This window comes from Diplotaxodon limnothrissa, linkage group LG17, assembly GCF_057381915.1.
Source record: "Diplotaxodon limnothrissa isolate DT_005_m linkage group LG17, D_limnothrissa_male_GT1.1, whole genome shotgun sequence".
Lineage (NCBI taxonomy): Eukaryota > Metazoa > Chordata > Actinopteri > Cichliformes > Cichlidae > Diplotaxodon > Diplotaxodon limnothrissa.
In genome coordinates, this window is record NC_140612.1 from 16,681,446 (window position 1) to 16,704,469 (window position 23,024).

The 23,024-nt window shown below is 39.7% G+C and overlaps 1 protein-coding gene across 3 annotated transcripts in view; it reads right to left on the minus strand.

Moving 5' to 3' along the window:
- LOC146614795 (epidermal growth factor receptor substrate 15-like 1) overlaps positions 1-23,024 on the minus strand; it is a 56,668-nt gene that overhangs the window by 18,163 nt on the left and 15,481 nt on the right. For 2 of the 3 annotated variants that reach the window (XM_085375851.1, XM_085375853.1), the window contains exons 11-23: positions 22,455-22,611; positions 21,416-21,478; positions 18,278-18,363; positions 13,514-13,586; positions 12,514-12,675; positions 12,008-12,205; positions 11,077-11,256; positions 10,437-10,542; positions 8,039-8,089; positions 5,814-5,950; positions 5,367-5,430; positions 3,996-4,138; positions 291-384 (exon numbers count right to left, since the gene is read on the minus strand). In XM_085375851.1, the coding sequence (XP_085231977.1) occupies positions 291-384; positions 3,996-4,138; positions 5,367-5,430; positions 5,814-5,950; positions 8,039-8,089; positions 10,437-10,542; positions 11,077-11,256; positions 12,008-12,205; positions 12,514-12,675; positions 13,514-13,586; positions 18,278-18,363; positions 21,416-21,478; positions 22,455-22,611 (1,514 nt within the window). The remainder of the gene's footprint in view (positions 1-290; positions 385-3,995; positions 4,139-5,366; positions 5,431-5,813; positions 5,951-8,038; positions 8,090-10,436; positions 10,543-11,076; positions 11,257-12,007; positions 12,206-12,513; positions 12,676-13,513; positions 13,587-18,277; positions 18,364-21,415; positions 21,479-22,454; positions 22,612-23,024) is intronic. The other variant, XM_085375852.1, reaches the window with a different exon arrangement.

Sequence of the window (23,024 nt, forward strand, 5' to 3'; positions counted from 1 at the left end):
ATGGCAGTGATGCGGAAATCACACTTAGTAAAACCCCAAATTTATGCTGGTTTGAGATATAGGAGCTAAAGTCCCACTTCCTTTTTGGTGTTCAGCCTCACTCACCACAGTAGATTCTCACAGACATTTTTGTTAGTCTTCACTAAAAGATTCAAATTCTGCCCAGGTGTTCTTTACCAAACGAAAACAGTTCAGGTCAAACACCTACAAATAATAGTATTAACAGTATTCTTGTATAATTCTGGCACCTTTCTAGGCCACCTCAAAAGCCTACACAGTGTGACACTCACCACTGGGTGGTTTGGGTCTGGGGGGAACACTTTTCTTTGGAGGCAGAGCCGGCATGTCATTCTTCCTGCTGAATGGGTCATCCACAAACACTGGCTGGAAAAAATTTGAGAAAAGGAATGTGTCATTTTGAAACAGAATCATCATGCTGAAAAAGAAATACAGGCCATTAGAGTTCTGAGTCTTTACTTCTTAAATATGATTAACAACAGCATCACATGAACACCATCCAGAATTGGAGATTATCTATCGGAATTTCAGGAGTGGGACCACGCCTCCAAACACGCTCCTTCTGGTTGTCAACTATATAGGTTCCCCCAGTTCTGCAAGCTGTTCATTCTCGTTTACGTGCCCCACCCTCCCTCCTTGTTCTCAATTCTTTAACTTCTTCACTCCTATTTAGCACACGGGGATCTGCCAGGCCCGGGAGCCGTCGCCAGTCCCCTTCGATGCCTTCCCCAAACCGCAGCTCAATTCATGTCATGCATACCTACTAAAACGCTGTCAAACCTAAAATGAGGAAGTGGGCCCAGCAAGTGAAATACAGTGGGGCAAAAAAGTATTTAGTCAGCCACCGATTGTGCAAGTTCCCCCACTTAAAATGATGACAGAGGTCAGTAATTTGCACCAGAGGTACACTTCAACTGTGAGAGACAGAATGTGAAAAAAAAAAAATCCATGAATTCACATGGTAGGATTTGTAAAGAATTTATTCGTAAATTAGGGTGGAAAATAAGTATTTGGTCACCTCAAACAAGGAAAATCTCTGGCTCTCACAGACCTGTAACGTCTTCTGTAAGAAGCTTTTCTGTCCCCCACTCGTTACCTGTATGAATGGCACCTGTTTGAACTCATCATCTGTATAAAAGACACCTGTCCACAGCCTCAAACAGTCAGACTCCAAACTCCGCCATGGCCAAGACCAAAGAGCTTTCGAAGGACACCAGGAAAAGTATTGTAGACCTGCACCAGACTGGGAAGAGTGAATCTACAATAGGCAAGCAGCTTGGTGTGAAAAAATCAACTGTGGGAGCAATCATCAGAAAATGGAAGACATACAAGACCACTGATAATCTCCCTCGATCTGGGGCTCCACGCAAGATCTCATCCCGTGGGGTCAAAATGATCATGAGAACGGTGAGCAAAGATCCCAGAACCACACGGGGGGACCTGGTGAATGACCTGCAGAGAGCTGGGACCAAAGTAACAAAGGTCACCATCAGTAACACACTACAACGGCAGGGAATCAAATCCCGCAGTGCCAGACGTGTTCCGCTGCTGAAGCCAGTGCATGTCCAGGCCCGTCTGAAGTTTGCCAGAGAGCACATGGATGATACAGCAGAGGATTGGGAGAATGTCATGTGGTCAGATGAAACCAAAGTAGAACTTTTTGGTATAAACTCAACTCGTCGTGTTTGGAGGAAGAAGAATACTGAGTTGCATCCCAAGAACACCATACCTACTGTGAAGCATGGGGGTGGAAACATCATGCTATGGGGCTGTTTTTCTGCCAAGGGGACAGGACGACTGATCCGTGTTAAGGACAGAATGAATGGGGCCATGTATCGTGAGATTTTGAGCCAAAACCTCCTTCCATCAGTGAGAACTTTGAAGATGAAACGAGGCTGGGTCTTCCAACATGACAATGATCCAAAACACACCGCCCGGGCAACAAAGGAGTGGCTCTGTAAGAAGCATTTGAAAGTCCTGGAGTGGCCTAGCCAGTCCCCAGACCTCAACCCCATAGAAAGTCCGTTTTGCTCGGCGACAGCCCCAAAACATCACTGCTCTCGAGAAGATCTGCATGGAGGAATGGGCCAAAATACCAGCTACTGTGTGTGCAAACCTGGTAAAGACCTATAGTAAACGTTTGACCTCTGTTATTGCCAACAAAGGTTATGTTACAAAGTATTGAGTTGTATTTTTGTTATTGACCAAATACTTATTTTCCACCCTGATTTACGAATAAATTCTTTACAAATCCTACCATGTGGATTCATGGATTTTTTTTTCACATTCTGTCTCTCACAGTTGAAGTGTACCTCTGGTGCAAATTACTGACCTCTGTCATCATTTTAGGTGGGGGAACTTGCACAATCGGTGGCTGACTAAATACTTTTTTGCCCCACTGTACATTACTGTGCAAAGGCTTGAACCAACGCTGATGAGGCTTCAGCAATGGGTCAACTGAAGGGCCAGATGCATTTCTCAGGCCTCGTGACACGTATTTGTTAGTTTTCTTCGTATTTCCTAAGGACGTGAGTTTCAGATACTGGTCAGCTTCCTACCAGTATTGGTTTTTTTTGACCAGCCACTTGTTTTTGTCCTCCACTTTTCCAGTTCCCTAAAGCCAAGGTATGGCAAGTTTTATACAAGTAAAACTGTTGAATCGTTGGGATTCGTGAAATTAGGCTAAAGAAATTGGAACAAATGGTGTGTTTTTGTGACAGGCTGCTAATAACCTGCTGACAAAAACATTTCCAAGTGTTATGTGTTGAGTTAGGTCAGTGTTATGTGGCTTAACACATAACACAGACCTACAGAGGAAACACTCCTCTGAAATTCATCAGGTACAAGACTGAAACTCGACTGAAAATAAGGGGAAAACTAAAAAAAAGAAAAAGAAATAGTTTAAGGCTTCAAAAAGCCTGGAAAACTATTGTTAAAACCACTTAAAGAGATCAAACAAAGTCTGGAAGAAAATATAAAGGAATGAGCGATAGCTAATTTAAATTCAATTTCAAATCAGTTTTATTCATATAAGGTGCTTTATATTGTAAAGACCCTACAATAATATAAAAAACAGAGAAAACCACAATAATCATATGATTATTATGATATGTTATTGTATGTATGCCTTCTGATGATACTGCCTAAGGGAAGCATGTGTAATGTAAATGTAATGGAAACTGTGGAATAACTAACCTTAGTGTGTAAACAAACATAAACAAACTGAAGTCTATATTAGAGTCTCAATATCAATGGTACTGAAAGTAGCTGTACATAATGATACGTCTGTGGGTTAAAAAATGCTTGGCTCAACAGAGTTCTGACCTTCTGTCAGCCTGGCTGCAGTGCTGAAGGAAAACTTTGTAGTTTTCTTCGATCAGTGATGAATTGTAAGTTCAAGCTTTACAGAGGGCTTTTTTATTGTCTGAAACAGAACAAGACTTGTTCTAAATCAGATAAAAAGTCTGAGAAATCAGTTGATGATAGATAAAAAATAAAACTGGCTGTTGAGTTTTCCGAATAAAGTGGACAAGGAAAAGCATCAGGCTTTCAAATAAATTATTCTAGTAGTGTGCTTTGGATGAACAAACACCACTGTGCATTGTAATAGGAATGGAGAGAGCCAACACCCATAAGGGAAGCACAGTACTGTTTAATTTATAAAAAGTTTACAAAAGCTATCACTAAAAAGTTTAAAAAAAACCTGGCAGCTGCCGGTTCTACCCCCTCAGCCTCCTAGTAGACACACTTATGGTATCAATTTAAAAATCCTAAGCTACTTGAGTAATCACATTCACAAGATTGACAGAAAACTTGAAAAATGTTCACTTTTACCATTACAATACAGCATTATTGTAATGGTTTAATTGATTGATTTAATTTTGTCAATATGTTTTCTTTCAGAGCCCATGTAATGAGTGGGATCTGGATATATTTGGTAGAGGGTTTATTTTCAAGATCAGGTTCACCTCCCATACCTTCTGGTAGTCTGGAAGCCAGGTGGCCCTTCCTTCAAAAGGGTCTCTGGACTTCGACATGTGGCTGAAGTCTGCAAATCCAACAGAAGTGTTACTGCTGTTGAATGAACTGCTGCCAAACGGGTCCAGTGTGCCAAAGAGGTCTGAAAATGACACAGTTACACTGAATTTATATCAACAATCTCAATGTACCTGGAAGTATTAGGTAGGGCTGGGATCACATATTTCCAGATTTTCTATATCTGCCAGGATACCGTTCACACTGTTATAAAATTTTATTGATGCTCCACATTCCCAGTTTACATTAACTACCTTAACCTTTTTTCAAAGCCATCATCAGGTTAAATTGCTTTGTTAAGATGAATAAATTTAGAATGAAGAAATCATGCTGTGTTGCAGTCTAGATTTTCAGGTTTAATTAAAAGGGTTTAACAGAAATATGTTTCCCAGTCACCTGCCTCCTAGATCAATCTGATTTGTTGTCAGTATGTTGTTGATAGTACATATCAACAGGAATTTTCAAAAATATGAATATAAAAGGTTTATCTGAAAATGTAAACGCTAAAGAAACTCAAGTCTGCACAGCACCAGAAAAGCTTTCAACTTTCTGATAAAATAGAAAGATAGAAGTAATAGAGAAGGAATAGAAGGGCATACAAAACCAGGCAGTCATATCATAGGTAGACTGTAAGTGGAATTAGTCACTAGTCTTTACTCATAATGTGAAAAAGCAGGATGAATTCTGAAATTTGCGTGAAAAGGGAAAGACCATCTCTGAATCGAGGAGGGGGCCTAAGGGTACATCTGTCACCATCTTACAATGCTGTGATTGAAGCCATTCCCTAACTCTGCGAATGGTACAGAGAGTACCATTGATCAGTGGGATTAAATCTGAGTTATTAAGTGGACTTAGAGCATTGGGTAAGCAACATGACACATCTTCTGTACAACCTGGGTTTTAATAGGCAAATTAACATGGTGCTCTTCAGCTAAGTAAATAAGTGTGGTGAGAGGCTCAATTTGCTTCAATCACTGTGACAGTCAACTTGACCCATAGAACAAGCATGTTTGTATAGACTACACTCATATCTCAGCAGAGAACACACAGTTTACTGAAACAGGTCCAATGGATTCATAAAGGTTTGTTAAAACATGTTTGTGTCAAAAACAAACACTAAACTGAAAAAAATTCCAAAATTGACTCCAAGCTAAACTCAAAATAGAGCTTAGGTCTGCTGTACAATGGTGTATCTGGCCAAAACTGTCCTTTTTGGATATTATACAGCACAGAGAATAACAAGTTCTTTTATTCTGTGGTTACAAAAACTACACGATGTCCAAAGCTATTGAGGAGGAAGTATTAAATCATACCTGATCCTTTAGGTTTTTGATGGCTTGAAGAAAATGGGTCACTGCTTGTGAAGGTAGTAGGTTGCTGCATAAAACAGAAATGAGAGAAATATATACAAAAGAATACAACGTTAATTGAAAATGTATTCTAACTACAATGTTTATTGAGGGGGTTTTCCATGTACTTATTAATGCATTAATTATTATTGGTCTTTTTGTTTGTTTATAATGCTGGAGTAAACTCTACAGTGGGTGCAACTGAACCAGAAATCTCCGAGGTTCTTATGGAAACCTTCAATCTAAATGAAAATATAAATTAATATAAATTGACTGTTGTTTGTATTGACGATTGTAAAAACTGAGATCTAACGCTAAAATAGAAACAGAGGGAGCAAACTAAACATTCTGATCCCTTCTTGGGATAACCAGATATACATTACAAATCCACCTTTGAATCTCAACAAGTACCTTGGAGGGTAAAGTGGCACTTTTACTGAAAGGGTCTGGACTGGAGAAGGGATCCATCTTTGTGGTTTTCTTGAAGAAGTCTTCTGATGAAGCCTTGAATGGATCTGTCTCTTTGAAGGGGTCTCCTCCAAATGGATCTACAGCAGAAATGAACTTGAGCTACTTAAACTCTGTTTCTTAAAACTTTCATTGACCAGAGACATATGCATGTGGTACAACATATACAGTTTTGTCCTGCTGAAACATGCACAATCTGCAGTGCTCAGACAGAAGAGTTGAGGGGCCAGCTTCACTGTGGCTGTCGGATGGGTACACCAGGGACATTTCCGTGGTGAATTAACTATGGCAGCTTCCATTCGCACCATCCAGCTCCAGATACAGTGCAGAGCCAGGCACAGTGATGTGTGTAGCCACTTGTAGGAACGTGGTTTTTGACTGTCATGGCAGCCTGTAGCTTCTCTGCTGCACAGTGAAGCTCGGGAAAAAAGCGAGTCCCGTTGTATTGGCCAGCTACCGCAGTGCATGCATGTGGATTCCCTACAACCCAACCAGAATTCTGCCTCCCTCAGATTTCTTTCTTTCTTTCTTCCTTTCTTTTGTTCTTTCTTTATTTCAATCAATCCATCATTCCCAGCCACCACAATGGGCAAGACCAATGAGCTGCCAAAGGATGATAGGGACAAGACTGAAGACTTGGTAAACAAGACCATCAGCAAGAAGTTTGAAGAGAAGGGGAAAGCTGTTGATGTGGTTATTTGGAAACGAACGAAACATAAGATTATCATCAATTGCCCTCAGTCTGGAGCTTTGTGCAATATGTTGCCTCATGGTGTGAGGATGATCATTTGACAGGTATTGGATCAGCCCAAAACTGCATGGGAGGAGCTTCTTAATGATCTGAAGGCAACTGGGACCTCAGTCTCCAAAAAACACCTCTGGTAAGACACTACAATGTAATGGATTGAAGTCTTGCTGACTATGACCCCTAGAACACCATCCCCATGGAGTTGGAAACATGCCTTGGGGTTGTTTCTGTCCTAAGGGTACAGGACTTGACCACATTAAGGGGCCAGTGGACAAGGTCCTGTATCCCCTTTCCTCAGACGGAACACTGCAGATGGGTCTTCCAACATTATGCAACTAGCCAGTCTCCAGACCTCTAGCCTCTATCTGTGGAGGGAGCTAAAACTTTGAGTTGCCAAGCTGCAGTCAAGAAACCGCAAGGATTTAGAGAGTAGTACGTCATGTTTTGCTTTGGGATACTTACTTCATTCAATGACTCATACAAAAAAAATTTATAACTTTTGTGTAACGTTTTTTTCCTGGAGTATTGCCTGATATTCTAAGTGTCAATAGTAGCAAGTTCTTTAATATTTATATGCATATTTATATTAATACCTCTGTTTCTATACTCATTTTATATGAGTGCTTGATGTTTGCTGCTATCACGACTCAATTTCCCTCTGGGATTAATAAAGCCTCTCTGATTCTGAACAAAGATTAGAGAGTGTTCATTCTTTTGCAAGTGTGAAAGTTACAAATTGACCAGGGGCTCAAATATGTTTTTTAACCCACTGTATGGCTAAGTCTAGCCAAGTGTAAACAAAAGCATCAGCAGATAGGCATCATAAAAACATCAAACCAAAGCATGGACCAAAAGGTCAAAACAAACACAGTAAGTATTCCAAGAAGTACTTGGAAAGAGCTCTGAGTAAGTAAATATAATCAATGAGTTGGGAGGTTGTTTTGGGATTTTTTGTTTTTTTTTTATTGAGGTAGTCTCTCTATGTTTAAAAACCTATAAGAAATGCAAACGGCTTACAAAAAAGTGCTTCTATGAGGGTTGTGGTGGGAATGTAATTTGTGTTTCTGCCGGTCCATGTAGTGGGAATGTACTCAAGCTGAGTAGAAAAGTGTCTACTCAAAGGTACAGCCCATTTAATATTTCAGTAAAAAATACACACTTGTGGTTGTAAAAACAACCCCCCCAAAAAATATGCTACATGATAGATTTGTAAGGTACATTCCATGCGAATTATTGTAATTCATTTAAGGAAAAAACATGCATGCATTCTAGTAAATGCTAAACCTGTTCAATGTAGTGTGCACAACAGTTTTAGTGCAACATTTTAAGTGATGAAATATTGCAGTTTATTTTCTGCCCCAAGATTAAATTACCTCTCAAAAAAGAAAAATTATTAACCTTTCTTCCCTGAAGTAAATACCTGTGGGTACTGGAGGCTGCTTTGCAAAAGGATCATTCTGAAAAGGGTCGCCTACAGGAGAGGAATCAAGCAAAGAGGGAAAGGCAGGAAGAAGACAAAAGACAGTCATAAATTAACTCAAGCTGGAAAATATAAGCTACTAGGAGGAAGACAACTTAATACACATAAAGCAGTAAACGCAGATTGAGGAGTAGAGAAGAGGAGAGAGGAGAAGAGCGCGTAGAAGGGATGAGACCACTTACCAGGGCTGGATCTTAATGACCATAAATATTCAAAGGATTAAAAAAAACCAGTTCTTTTAAAATGAACTGCTTGCTGGATTCTGAAACTTCTGTGTTTTTAATCATTTGACTGCATACAAGATCCAGCAAAAGAATTAAAAACCCTCTCATTGTATTTGTATTAGAATCAGGTTTTTTGAAGAAAACATTTCATTAAATGCAAAAATAAACAAATATAGCAATGCCAAATAAAATAAGTCATACACACAACTTAAACTAAGGTATAAAATAAAGTAGTTTTTACTCTGTACTCTTGGGAGGCTTCCTTACATTAAGAGGAGCCAAAAACCTCTGATTATTATATCTTCTGGTTGACGTAGATTTGATGTGTATTCATTCATTTATAGACATCCACCTTATTACATTCTGCACTGGGGAAATTCACTTGTTACAGCAGCACAGGGAACAGGAAGAAAAGGTGAATCAGAGTTATATTAAAAAAATTTAAAAACCCAAAATACGATACTATGGGCAGGTGATGGGCAGGTTGCTATACCACCCCTGGTTACTATACAGCAGGATTTTTCATTTTTATATCTACATAAAATGCAGTGGGATAAACAAAATACATGTATTTTTAAACACTATTTATCCTGTGTGGGTACTGTATAGTCCATCTGCTGTTTGGATGAAGGACCTACAACGGCCCTCAGACCTACACCATAACAGTCTACTGCTTTAGGAGCTGCTCCACAGTGCAGGGGGTGAGTGGTGCTGTACATAAAGGACATTAGTTTGGCTAACATCCTTCTTTTGGCATCATTATGAAGGTCAAGGTCAAATGCTTGGGCAACCTAGATACTCATGTCCCCCAAGGCCTAGTATAGCAATGTGAAATTGGAAGAATATCCATAAAAGATGGTTTTATTTGTTTTCTCAATACAATGCCCTACGATGTCATAGTAATGCCATGAAAGGCTGACATCGTCATATTGTAACACAAACAGGCTGACGTCAGAATGTTGTAATAAAAACATAAAAACATCTACGTTTTTGTACAGCCCTTGGCCTTTGGGGGGAGTTGCACAAACTGAGTGCTCTTGTTTTAACTTCTGTAACTTGACTGTGTCATGACTGTGGATGAAAGGAGCAACTATAAAGTTTGCTTTTATTCATGTTCAGTCAAAGAGGTGCTTTGATTAAAAACTCAGCTTTTTCCCAGTAACGTGTTTTATGGCAATTACAGTAACAAACACTGCTGGAAAACTGGAAACTAGAATAAAGTCTTTTTTCGCTCAACCTGAGCTCACGGTCTCTATGGCAACTCTGACAGCATTGCCACTGATTATTGATCATTATCACTTCCACAGTCAACTGTCAGTTTTATTATTGGGATGATGAGGCACATAGTAGACAGAGGTCGCCAACTTTCTGCAGTCAGTTGCATCAGACCCCCAAACTTCAAGTACTCGTCAAATCAGATCAAGAACTGTGCATAGAGAGCTTCATGCAATCTATTTTCAAAGCTAAGCAGCAGCTTACATGCCTTGCATCACCAGATGCTGTGGTGTAAAGCCCACTGCCACGGGACTCCACAGATGTTCAAACAACATCATTTATCAAATCAGTTTTCAGAAAGACAGGTGCTGCCTATACTGTATCATGCTGAGATATTTGTGGGTTGCCGTTGACAGCACTAACTGTTTAGCCTGCAAGTTGTTGCTCACCACAGTCACCAGCCTGCCACTCTTCACCTAAACCCATGCCCACACTTTGATCTTCATGAGGGCTGGATGAACTTCATCACCAGAGTCAAAAGTTATCCGGTTTACATGGTGTATAAACCATTGTTGTACTTAACTTTAAAAAATATTGTAATGGGTCACTCCAATACATAAATGCCTATATTAAAAGAGACTATGTGTTGTAGTCTCATGTCGGTATTACTGTAGGGTCCACCTTACAATCTAAAATGCCTTGAGGAGACTGTTGTTGTGATTTGGCGTGATCCACACACTCATCAATCATCTTTAGACACTCATTCACCCATACTCCCAACATGCAGTGCAGTAAAGAGAGGAGAGGATAGCAGAGGAGAGGAATAAGCCACTTGTATTAAAAGATTAAGAGGAACACTTAGAGATGGTGATGCAGTGAAAGTTAAGGGGGATGACAACCTTTGAATGGGTCTGTTTTGAAGGGGTCTTCAGACTGGAAGGGGTCAGTGGGAAGCCCCTGAGGTTGACTGTTAAACACAGATGGCTTCACTTTGAATGGGTCCTCCTGTGGAAATGAGAAAGCCAAAGAGAGAGAGAGAGAACAGAAGCTTTTATCATCTCTTCTGCTGTGGACAAACAGAATATTTAGATATGTATGCATGATATGTATAGGTTTTATTTCATTTGTTGTATTTGTACGAGTAATGTGAGCACATATCATAACATATACATCCATGGGATCAGATTCACTACAGCTTTATGCGTTCTGTCACACAAGCTGTATCTTTGCTTGTCAAAAACAATATAACACTTGGTTGCATATGCATTTAATAGAAGGTCATGTAAAATTTAAGAAGGCATATGAATGAAGTTTGCTTAAATACTTGTGATGGCATACAAGATGAGTTAAAAAGAATTAAAAAGAAATCCACACTACAATTGTGAATATGGAACTTCACAAATGAAAAAGGTAACAACGATCGGGCACAACAAACGAGCACCAGGTCTACCCAGGACTATAAAACCAAATCCTATGACCTTAATAAATGTTACACAGCACACTGGAAAATAAAAGCACACCTCTATCAAAGATCCTGACCTGTACTGCTCTCACCATGGCTGGAAATCCTCCATTCTCTCGGTCACTGAAGCCTTCACTCATGTCAGCCAAGTTGGTCATGCTGCCTCCATGGTTTCCATTCAAGGTGCTGTTGTACTGCTCAATGCTTTTAGACACTTCCTGTTGACTATCTTGAATCTGTGACAGCTTGCTGCGAGCCTGCAAGGTATACATACAAGCAAACCGTTAAAAACAACAACATTTCCAGAACATTTCCAGTGACACTGGGCTGGTGTGACACTGGTATAACATGTTCCTCTGTGTGAAATTCTCATTTAAATCATACAGTAAAAGTGCAATAAGTTGAGTTAATTTAAAATGAATAGAAATTACTGAAAGTTTGCTTCCAGGAAACACTGATCAGTTTCTTTAAGCTGGTTTCAAAAAGCTTTTTTTGTCTTAAATATGTTTTCCTCATTAAGAGACAGTTTGGCCAAGATGAAAGGCATTGTCTATTATACACACACACACACACACACACACACACACACACACACACACACACACACACACACACACACAAGCACAGCACAGCACAGAAATAATGTTTTTTGGCATAGCTATGAAAAACACTGCTTAGAGCAAAAAAAAGGTTTCCACTGAAATTGTACAAATATAATACAAGAACTGAATTCAACATCAACTTGTGGATGTTATAAAACAATAATGGAAACTGCACTGTGTGTGTGTGTGTGTGTGTGTGTGTGTGTGTGTGTGTGTGTGTGTGTGTGTGCGCGCGCACAGTGGCTGGCAGGAAACAGAAGACACACCACACCACAGCAGCTGAGACAAACATACACAATTGGTTCCTCTGACTTAATTGACAAGATAAAGAAATGGATTAAACATTCTGGTGGTGCCCCCTGTTGACATTCTTTAGACATACACATTAACAGGACCTATGCCCTACCTGGTTGATCTCATCCTGGGTTGCTTTCAGAGACTTGATGATGGTCTCTAGTTGAATCTTGCCTGCGGCCAGGCTTTGCTCCAGCTGATTCTCCTCTTGTTGCAGCCGGCCCAGGTCAGCCTTGGCCCGGCTCAACTCTTCTTCCTGGTTTAGCAAGTCTGACTCCTGGGAGTGGATTTGAGTCTGGAGGCTTGAGATCTGAAGGCAGAAAACGGTGGCATAAAGGATTGGGTCAGAGGTTAAAACCTGCCAAGAGACCACTCTGTGCTCGTTGCTAATTATTTTACATTAATCTGTTTGATTTCTTCTTTTCTTCTATTTTGCATCATGCTAGTTATCTCAAGGTAATTTTGACTTCAACAAACAAACACTGAAAACAGCATATTAGAAATTGAATACATTAATTTTCAGGTATTTTGATTCTGTGATTGTTGTAGAATAACTGAGGCAGTACTCCACAAAGGGGAAACTTCTACATTATCAGCATCCTTCTCTCTCTCTCTTACCATCTGAGACTCTTCCTGGCACTTAATCCGGACTTCATTCAACATGTCTTCTAATTTGTGTTTCTGCTGGTCCATCTCCTCCAGCCGGTCCTGGGCATCTTGTTTCTGAGCTTCTAACTCCTGCAGGCTGGTTGTCTCTCTGTCCAGGTCATTCTGCATTTCCTGATAGACAATAACAACTGTTGTTGTGATTTGGCGCTATATAAATAAAATTGAATTGAATTGAACTGAACTGAATTGAATTCCAGATATGCTGCCCTGTACTTCAACAAAACTGGGCTGGGTGAACACATTCCCTGATACCTCATTATATTTGCTGGGCTTCAAATTTCTCTGAGTGGATTGCAATAGAGATCTTTCTGGGAAAGCTAGGAGAGGGAGAATGTGCTTCTATATAAATGAAGGTTGGTGTCACAGCGTTGAAAAAACCACAAACCCTCATATATTGTATATATACACACACTTGATCAATAAAGCTGATTCTGAGGCTAACAGCTCTTTGGGAACCACCTTGTTAGTTCAAAATTACAATTCTACACATGTTAAACTGTGTTGTTTTTGGACATTTTGTAGATTCACCTAATAACATGGGAACAAATTATTTCTCTTCGTAACAAACTGATAGTAACAAAGTACCTACAGATACAATTTAAAATTGGTTCCTTTAGTTAGGTGCTTTTTTTAATCCTTGAATGACTCATAGTTCAGTGTTAAGTGGCTGAACAAATAAAAATAAATATTCCCCTGAAAATGGTCAAGAACTGTACTGAAAATGAGTAAAAATGCAGTCAATGTTCAAAGAAAAACTTTAAAAGGCCTTGAGAAAGCCTATACAAGTACTGCTCAAGGCCAATTTAAAAAAATAAATAAAAAATATTACAATATAAAGAAATGAACGGTGGCTGAGTATTATACACGTACATCAAGGACAGAGTGTCTCAATTTTATGTTGAGTCCACATCCAGTTGCTACCAACTGACAAAAAACAAGCTGTCCTCACCTGCACCTCGGCACTCTTATGTCTGATAGCCTCCTCTGCTTCCCTGATGTCCTGCTCAAGAGTGTACTTCTCCCTGGACAAAACCAGAAACATTCACACAAACACAGGCACATTGATTTTCTTATTTTAAAGGTTTATAATATGTATATAAAATAATTACAGAATAAGAATAAATAAATGAAAAGTGTATTTCACTGGTGCCAATTTTAAAAAAAACTTTGTGTGCAACTTGACAGAAGAATCATATAAAAGGTATTTTTATTTCCCAAAACAAAATAAGCACATCTATGTCTGGCAATGGATTCAGGTCAGGCCAATGTGTTGTTACATGAGGCCGGGCATTGTCAGGCACCATGAGGAGCCACGGACCCACTATACCATGTCTGATAATGGGTCAAAGGATTTCCTACTGATGAGTAATGGTAGTCAGGGTGCTGTTGCCTAGCCTGTAGAGGTCTATGCGTCCCTCCATGGATGGATTTTGCACTTAGACTGCAGGCTTTCTAGAGTATTTAAATGTAGAATGGGACGCAGAGCCTTCAGCTTTCAGGCCCCTGTCCTGTGGAACCAGCTTCCAGTTTGGATTTGGAGGGAAGACATCCTCACTACTTTTAAGATTAGGCTTAAAACTTTCCTTTTAGATAAAGAATACCGTTAGGGCTGGATCATGTGACCTTGATACTTCCCTTAGGTTGCAATAGCTCTAGGAGGCTGCTGGGGGATTCCCATGAGGCACTGAGTTTTGCTGCTGGGGGAGTGTTTCCTCTTCACACTTTTTTTTTTTCACTTACTATGTGTTTAAACAGCTCTCTGCATTTAATTATTAGTTATTATTAATGTCTGGCTCTCTTACACAGTGTGTCTTTGACCTGCCTTCTTCCCCTAACCCCAACCAGTCGCAGCAGATGGTTCTTCCTTTTATAAGGGGTTTTTCTATCCGACTGTCACCAAAGTGCTTGCTCAGAGGGGGTCATTGTTGGGGTTTTCTCTGTTTACTTTGTATTATTGTTGGGTCTTTACTTTACAATGTAAAGTGCCTTAAGGCAAATTTTGTTGTGAGTTGGCAACACATAAATAAAACTGAATTGAGCTGAACTGGACATGCCTCTCATCACCATTGTTGACCTACTCCTAAATTAAACCTGCTCACATCTATGAAAAACATCGGACGTCAGTGGTGGACCTGCAATTCTGGTATTCTGTGGAAAATGCTCTTCGGGCTCCGTGGTGCTGGGCAGTATAGGGCCTACAGCTATTGTATTGATGCCCGTTTCTGATTGTGTGGTCAGAGATATTCACACCAGTCATTTTGTAGGGCTCATCCTGTTCCTCCTTGCACAAGGGAGCAAACGCCAGTCCTGCTGATGGGTTAAGGACCTTCTTTAAGCCCGTCCAGCTTTCCTAGAGTAACTGCCTACCATCTAGAATCCTCTCCATGTTCCTGGAACTGTGCTGGGAAACATAGCAAACCTTCTGAGAAGGGCTCATATTGGTGTGCCATCATGGAGGAGTTGGACTACCTGTGAAACCTCTATAGCGACCAGGTATTGCCTCATGGTATCAGTTGTGACCCTGTCCCTAGGCAAATGCATAACTAGTGAAAAAACATTCAGAAAACATAAAGAAAAAAAAATCTCAGTGGTCTCTACCTGTAAAACCACTCCTGTTTTGGCAGTTGTCTTATTGTTGCCCCTCTAGTGCACCTGTTATTAATTTCATTAACACCAAAGCAGCTGAAACTGATTAACAACCAACCTCTGCTGCTTAACTCACCAGATCAATTAACCAGAAATTTAATTGCACTGATGCTATATTCTGTGGGGTTTTTAATATGTTTTTGAGCAGTATTTAAACATTACACAACAAAAAGATAGGTAAGATAGACACTGCTCACTCTGTGTCATTTGAATGCAAGTCCATTTTAGTATATTTAGTAATAAGTAGCCAGTTTGTTACCTGAGAGTATTCCACTGGGTATAGGCAAGAGTGCTGACGCAGCATAGTGAATAAGTAGTGAACAAACAAAAAATTTGATAAAATACATGCATCAAAGGAAGAGTGGATAGCTGTGTGTTTGGCTGACTGGGTGGCTAAGTAGGTAGATGGATGCATGGATGGATGGATGCATGGATGGATGGATGGATGGATGGATGGATGGATGGATGGATGGATAGATGGATGGGTGGATAAGCAGGTGGGTGAACTAATGAAAAGCAGATCTGTGTAATTATGTTTATGTCAAAAGTCACACATGAGGGGAAACATAATCACAAGCAAATTAAAGTAAATTCAACAACCCATGTGCATAGATCTCAGCAGCCACATGCACAACGAAGCCATTGTGCGTAACAGTGTCTACTTTGCAAGCACTGCAGCAAATTCATGGTCTCATAACTTGCTCGCTTGAATTAACCTGAACTGACAGTTTGTAAGGCAGAGCCCTAAGAACGAGGGGCCTTAATATGACTAAATCACAGTCTCAGTAATGGACAGGTGCTATTTACTGGTTTAAACCAAATTATCCTGTGTGTGCAGCATGCATTATTTACTATTACAGTTATCTTTTGCTGTAAAGCAGTAATGAAATCTGTCTACTGAAGACTACTTTAATGCTCAAGTAATCTTAAAAACCCTGGGACTATAAGTCAAGCTCAGAATACTCTGCACTCCTGTCCCATTAGTCTATTGTACACTATTATATACCTTTTGTGACCATTAAAAACAAATAAATAAAAAGAACACTCTTAATGAGAATCAGGATGCTGCACAAAATAAAGACATATAAACTTTCAAACAAAAAGTTGATTAGTCTGCAGCAAACACATGTAATTGAACCATCACTAAAAGGGAAAGCTTTCAGAAGCCACTGATAAGTCAGTTCATCCAACAGCACACAGTAGAAATTACAGCTGTAGTTAAACTGGCAAACTTCATTCATTCAAGTCAACAAATCAAGACAAGTACTTACTGATGTGTAGCACAGATCGATTCTCTCATAGTGATTTTTGATTTATTCACAGAATAATAATAAGACTATACAAAGGCAAATATGTGACTTTCACGTCCATTTAAAGCTTTAACTCTATTAAATTACATATAAAATAAACCAAATATAAGACAGTTTGTACTAGCGTGTGGTGTACACTTTAATGACTCAACAATTATTTAGACTTTAAAGGATATTTTAACGTAGAACATTTGTACTTCTACTTTAGTAAAAGTTTATTTTCACAGAATGTACATATATTGTAGTATTTCTACTTGTATACATGTATAGGATTTAGGATTGAAAACTTCTTCCACAACCGTGAACAGCTGATAATCAACATTACACCATGTGGGCTACACAATTTTGGTAGCCTGTTTATTCATGTTATTTGTAACATAAAACATGCACACAGTTTTCATCCCTGTTTCCCTGCATTTAAAGTACATCTAGGTACCTACCAAGATTTTCTCAATTCTTTAATACTGTTCTTGCTGGTTTCTTTATGAATACTAATCCTTAAACAACAATAGATATTGATGTGTGGCATTTCCCTGTCATTTCAGGTCAAGGGTAGAAGACCAGAATGACTGATCAACAACAGACATAACTAAAATGAAACCATGTGTTAACTAGCACAAAGATTACCACAAACCATGAAAAATTAGCGTGAGTTGCAGGCATTCCCAACTGCTCCCACTTTGTTATAATACCACTAATAGTTGACTGTGGAGTATTTATTAGCGAAGAAATTTCACAACTGGACACAGGTAGCATCCCATCACCTGAACTTCACTGAGATCCTGAGAGCAAACCTTTCACAAATGTTCGTAGAAACCATCTGTATGCCTAGGTGGTTGATTTTAAACACCTGTGCCCATGGAAGTGATTGGAACACCTGAATTGGATTGGTGAAGGAATACTTTTAGCAATATAGTGCATGCTGTTGCCTCAGTGTAACTTGGTGTCATGCAGTAAACTGAGCAACTCTATCACAAAGGCTGTGGTGGCAATGCTTTGAAAGTGACCAATCAGAATCAGAACCAGAGACACTTTATTCCCCAAGGGGCAATTAAGATTCACACCAGGACTCCTCTTCCTTTGGGTCCTGCCTTCCAAACTGTCAAAAGCAAGATTGCTTTAAGCAAAAATAATTCAGCTTTGAGTGAAGAGTTACCTTCAAGAGTGTGAATGTGCTGCAGAAATTGCAAAGCAGACACTCACATGCGTGATGGCTTCTTTGTGCACATGGCTGCTGAGTACTACATGCACAATATGATGAATTTATGAGTAATGGATTTATTTACACAAGTGACAATGAATACCTGCACGTATGAAATTTGGCTTTGATTATGTTTTTTTCTCGCAGGTGACCTTTGACATAAATATGTATACAGATAGAAAACAGTCTAAAGAGACTAAGGATGCAGTCTCTAAAAGCGTATTTGCACCCCACCCCACCATTTAGCAAGCTCTGCCTGTGGGTTATAGACATGGTTCAAATTCTAAAACTGGCCACAATAAAAGTAACTTTGGAAATGAGAATGCTGCTGCATAAAAATATAGTTAAAAGATGTCTTGTTGTTACTTCCAACATTATTTTGACAGGATAGAACGGTGACAGAAAAGGTAGAACACTGTTCTATGTGTTATTATGATTATACCAATGGATGGAACTGAAATGAATTAGAAGTCTTGATATTAATGTTAACAGTGGATTAGTGATGGAGCTTTTTTGGTACTGCAATTTTGGTACTGTTGATGACCCTGTTTGTTACCTTTGCAGCTGAGCGATCTCCTGGCTGATGTCATCCAACTCCTTGATGCCAGTGAACTCTCCTGAACCCACTGAACTAGAGCTGTCCTGTAAAAAACAGCAAAAAAGGACAAAATAAGAGACGGTCAAGTTGTCTCAACAAACACGATGAAGTAGGATGATGAAATGGCACCAAATGAGCCATGGCAGAATAGGCCAATGGAAGGAGAAAGAGGTAAAAACGGATAGGAGAAAAACTGAAGGTCAAGAAGAGGAGCAGCACGGAGGTGGGGCTATGTCTATCACCAACATGTGAGGGAGGTGTCACCACCAATGACAACCTGCAAAGGACAGGAAAGATTCAGGACTTTTCAATTTTATCTTCACCTCACCTTTAAAAAAAATCTATATTGGTCTACAACAAGCTTCCAGTATTTTTCTCTCTAGCTTTGGGAATTGCAGAGTAACTTAATGGTACTATAACGTTATGTTACCTGCAATAAAAATAAGACAACGATTCTGCAATGCTTTTATGTCTGTGTAACCTATTATGAAAAAAATGCATCTCGGAAGCATTGTGCTATCTTTGTTTTTATTACAGTTATTATGGCATTTAAATAAATTCTATCAATTCAATTCATTATCATCCCAATAATTACTCTCCACGCTGTCTGCCATTTATGCTTGCTTTTGATAAGCACCACAATGAAGAATCGTTAGTAAAGACTCTGGAGAGTAATATTGGTAAAAAAAAATACGTTTTAGAGTGCCTGCATGATTTAATATAACATCAAGACAGGATGTACCCCGTGAGAAGCGGGATACATCCTGGACAGCTTGCCAGTCTGTCGCAAAGCTAACACAGACAGACAACAGACGACCATCCGTGCTCACACTCGCACTAACTGCCTTTGGACTTTTGGGAAGAACCCTGTACTTTTTTGCTGTGAAGCAACCATGCGCCACCATGCTACCCTTGTTATGCTTACATGCTGAGTGGAAGATATGTGTGTTGTCTGCTCACACACATTTCACAACCAAATAAGCTTTCAGTGAAGTATTATAAAAAAAAGACTGCACATTTCCTGTCTTCATTGCAAAGATATGACTGGCATTTCTTCTATTAAAAATCCTTCTGAGTGGACCTGTCGTGATGCTGGATCTATGACACAGCATTTCTGTTTCTTCTGCTTTTTCTGGCATTGTTTAGGTTTCTGGTTTAATCATTTGCATTTCTAGTCCAGTTAGATATTTCCTGCTAAGGTTACATTTGTAGTTCTAGTCTTTTGTTTTGGTACTGTCCCTCCCTTGCATTCCACATTTCATGTCTAGTCTCCCTCGTCTTCATGTTTGTTTACTCGCCCGTGTCTGTTTTCTGATTACTTTCGGTCTTTCCGGTTGACTGTGTTCCCAAGTCTGTTTGATCCCCAGTCCCAGTGTTAAGTCCATATCTTAGTGTGTGTCTCTTGTTTTTATTTCAATAGTCCCTTGTCCTGTGCTTAGTGTATTCATTTTTACTTCCTCCATCGTTGTGTCAGATTACTTCCAGTCGTGTTTCCCATCTTCTCATTATCCTCTGTGTATTTAGTCCTCTGTCTTCCTCTGCTGCTGTCACATCGTCCCACATGACTGTGTATTCTTGTGCGCTTCGTTTCCCTCTTCCATCTCTGTTCCAAGTTTGAGTTTCAAGTTTGTTGTTTCCAGTTCTCTCCCTTTCAGAACTGCCTTAATTCTTCATGGCACAGATTTAACAAGGTCTTGGGAACATTCCAGAGATTTTGGTCCATACTGACATCGCAGTATTACACAGTTGCCTGCTACACAGTCATGATGCAAATTTCCCGTTCTCGCTTTAACTTCCTGTCATGTTCAAGAAACCAGTTTTAGAAGATCTGAGCTTTGTGACATGTTATGTTATTCTGGTGGTAGCAGCTATCATAAGACGGATCCACTGTGGTCATAAATGAATGGACGGGGTGAGTAATAACCACTGACACAAGGCAGGATGGATCCATACCGTCATGCTGTTTATTTCAAATTCTGACCCTACCATCCACATGTCGCTGCGGAAACAGAGACTCATCAGACGTGGTAACATTGTTCCATTCTTGTGTTGTCAAATTTAGGTAACCCTGTGTGAATGCTAGGCTCAGTTACTGTTGCCTTCCTATTAGTCTGGCCATTCTCCTCTGACATCCCCAGTGTTGGCCATTTCTGGCCACAGAACAGACACTCACTAGATACTTTCTCTTTGTCTTTACTTTTCTTTCTTGTAAATCCTAGAAGTGGTTGTGTGGGAAAAGTAGATTAGATCAGTAGAATGGCAGATTCTGAAATACCCAAGCCAGTTTGGCACAAACAATGCCAATTAATGCCACATTCAGGGTAACTTAAATCACCTTTATTCCCCATTCTGATTCTCAGCTGAACTTTGACGTCTTAAAAAGTGCCACTGCGTAAATGCACGGAGCTGCTGCCATGTGATTGGCTGATCATATGTCTGTCATCAAAGAGTTCAACAGGTGTAATTAACCAAGTGTTTGGTGAGTATATTGTATGTTTAAATAACTGTATCATATATCTGTTTTTGTTGTCATACTGCAACTAGTTTTGCGCGTTCAACTGAGTAGATGATTGCTGAATTGAGTTATTTACTGCAAGACCACAACTACAACTGCTACTAACAGATTTGAGCTTCCTTAAAAGACATCCTCAACAAAAAAGAACCAATTTTTCATCCAGTGATCCTGAATCTTGCCATGATCAAGACAGTTTACAGTGTGAGGCAATCTTACTGTACTGTATCGAAATGGAGAAAAAATTCTTGCAAATGCTTTCCAGGAATCAGTGAAAGCTGAAAGCATTTAGAAAGTAGTATGTTATAAGCCCATGTTACCTACCCACAACTTGAACATTATGGCCTAAGAGAGGAGGAAGAGGCGAAAGGTAGAAACGTTAGCAGCAAAGAGAGGATAGAACAGTGAGCAGTAAATGTCTTTGGTTTCACCAATTTAACCCTTCACAACATTTCCATTTTATTTTGACATGGGTCAGCGTTTGAGTTATTTTCCACTCCCAAGATAACACATGTAGCGGGAAATATGTACACCTTGCAGCCTGAGAAAGAGAAGAATAGGGAAGTAAAGAACAACTGACTCACCCGCCTCATTTCTGACAGAGCAGCCATCTCAGATCCCACTGGAGTAATGTATCCTGACATACTCTGAAACCACAGAGAAGGTGGTGGTGAAAAACAGCATCACGTCTCTGATGATGGTGTAAAAGTCAAGAGGTTTTATTGTCATTTCAACCAGTGAAATGTGTGTGTGTGTCAGTCCAGTCACTGAGTGTTCAGGAGTCTGACAGCTTGGGGGAAGAAACAGTCTGGCAGTGAGGGCCCAAATGCTCCGGTACCTCTTGTAAGAAAGCAGCAGGGTGAAGAGTGAGTGTGTGAGGGGTGCGTGGGGTCTTCCACAATGCTGCCGGCTTTGCGGATGCAGCGTGTGCAATACTTATAAACAGCAAACTTCTCTGATGATGGTGTAAAACAGCAAGCAAAGTAGCTTTATTCCATGTAAAAACAGAAACTTTTGAAAACCTTTTAAACAAGAGGGACTTTGATTACATTATGTCCCACCAGAGAAGAAATAATCATGGCTTAACAGTGATGACAAAAGCACATTTTGATTAAAAAAACAACAACTAGGCTTTAGGCTACAGGTCATTGTAAAATGTATATAATATAATAATAAACTCAACAAACTTGAAACTCATAAACTTACATTTTATTCACAAAGATACTCATAAAACATGTCTAATGTTTAAACTAAGAAAATGTTAATATTAGCTCACTTTGAATTTGATGGCAGCAGCATGTCTCAACAAAGTTGGCATGGGAGCAACAAACGCTAACGGGCTAACGCATTATCTTGTTAACGTGTTAGCGTCGTGCAGCCCCACGCACGGGGCGATCCGCGTTAACTCGCTAACGGGGATTTGCCGCGTTAATGCGGTTATGGCGTTAACGTCATTTTAACGATAGTGCACTGACAGCACTAGTTTTTATGTTTTATTGTGAATTAAAACAGGTGAGGTACAACATAGGTCTCACTGTGACAGCCAATACTATATCATGCAAGCTGGGGATGTGAATATGTCGACATTAGCACACCTTTAACAGCTTTGATGATGCTACTTACTGGTAGTGGAGTGCTTCTTTCAGAAGGTGGAATCATATCAGCAGTCAGGGATTGTGGAGGATCAATGCCCTTACTGACTTTCTGCTGGATAAGATGCATGGAGAGGGCAAACTGCTCCCTGGTCAGCTTGCCTATCTGTCTTGTATCTGCTAAAGCCCTGCGAGAAACAACATAATCGACAGAGACACATTCAGTTCATTCAGTTAACCTCAGCTTTTATATTGCAAAGATTCGGTCTAATAAAAATACAAAGGAAATGAACCATATCAAGTCTAATAGCAACCAAATCAAGCAGCTCCAAGTTCATTTTTCAATGTCACGTTTGGCACATTTTTTGGGCAGAGCTATGGTACTATAATGATTTTCACCCAGTAATATCTCAGCAAACTAACAACTGGATGTGTCCTTCTTGTTAGCAAAAACTTCAATCAAGGATTTGTGATAAGTGGCAATATCTGCGGAGCTCTTTTTTCTGGTCCTGGAATCTGCTGTGGAGGAATTTTGGCAGCTCTTCTTGGCAGAATTATTTTAATCTTAATTCAGGCACATGAGAGAGTTTTCTGGCGTTTT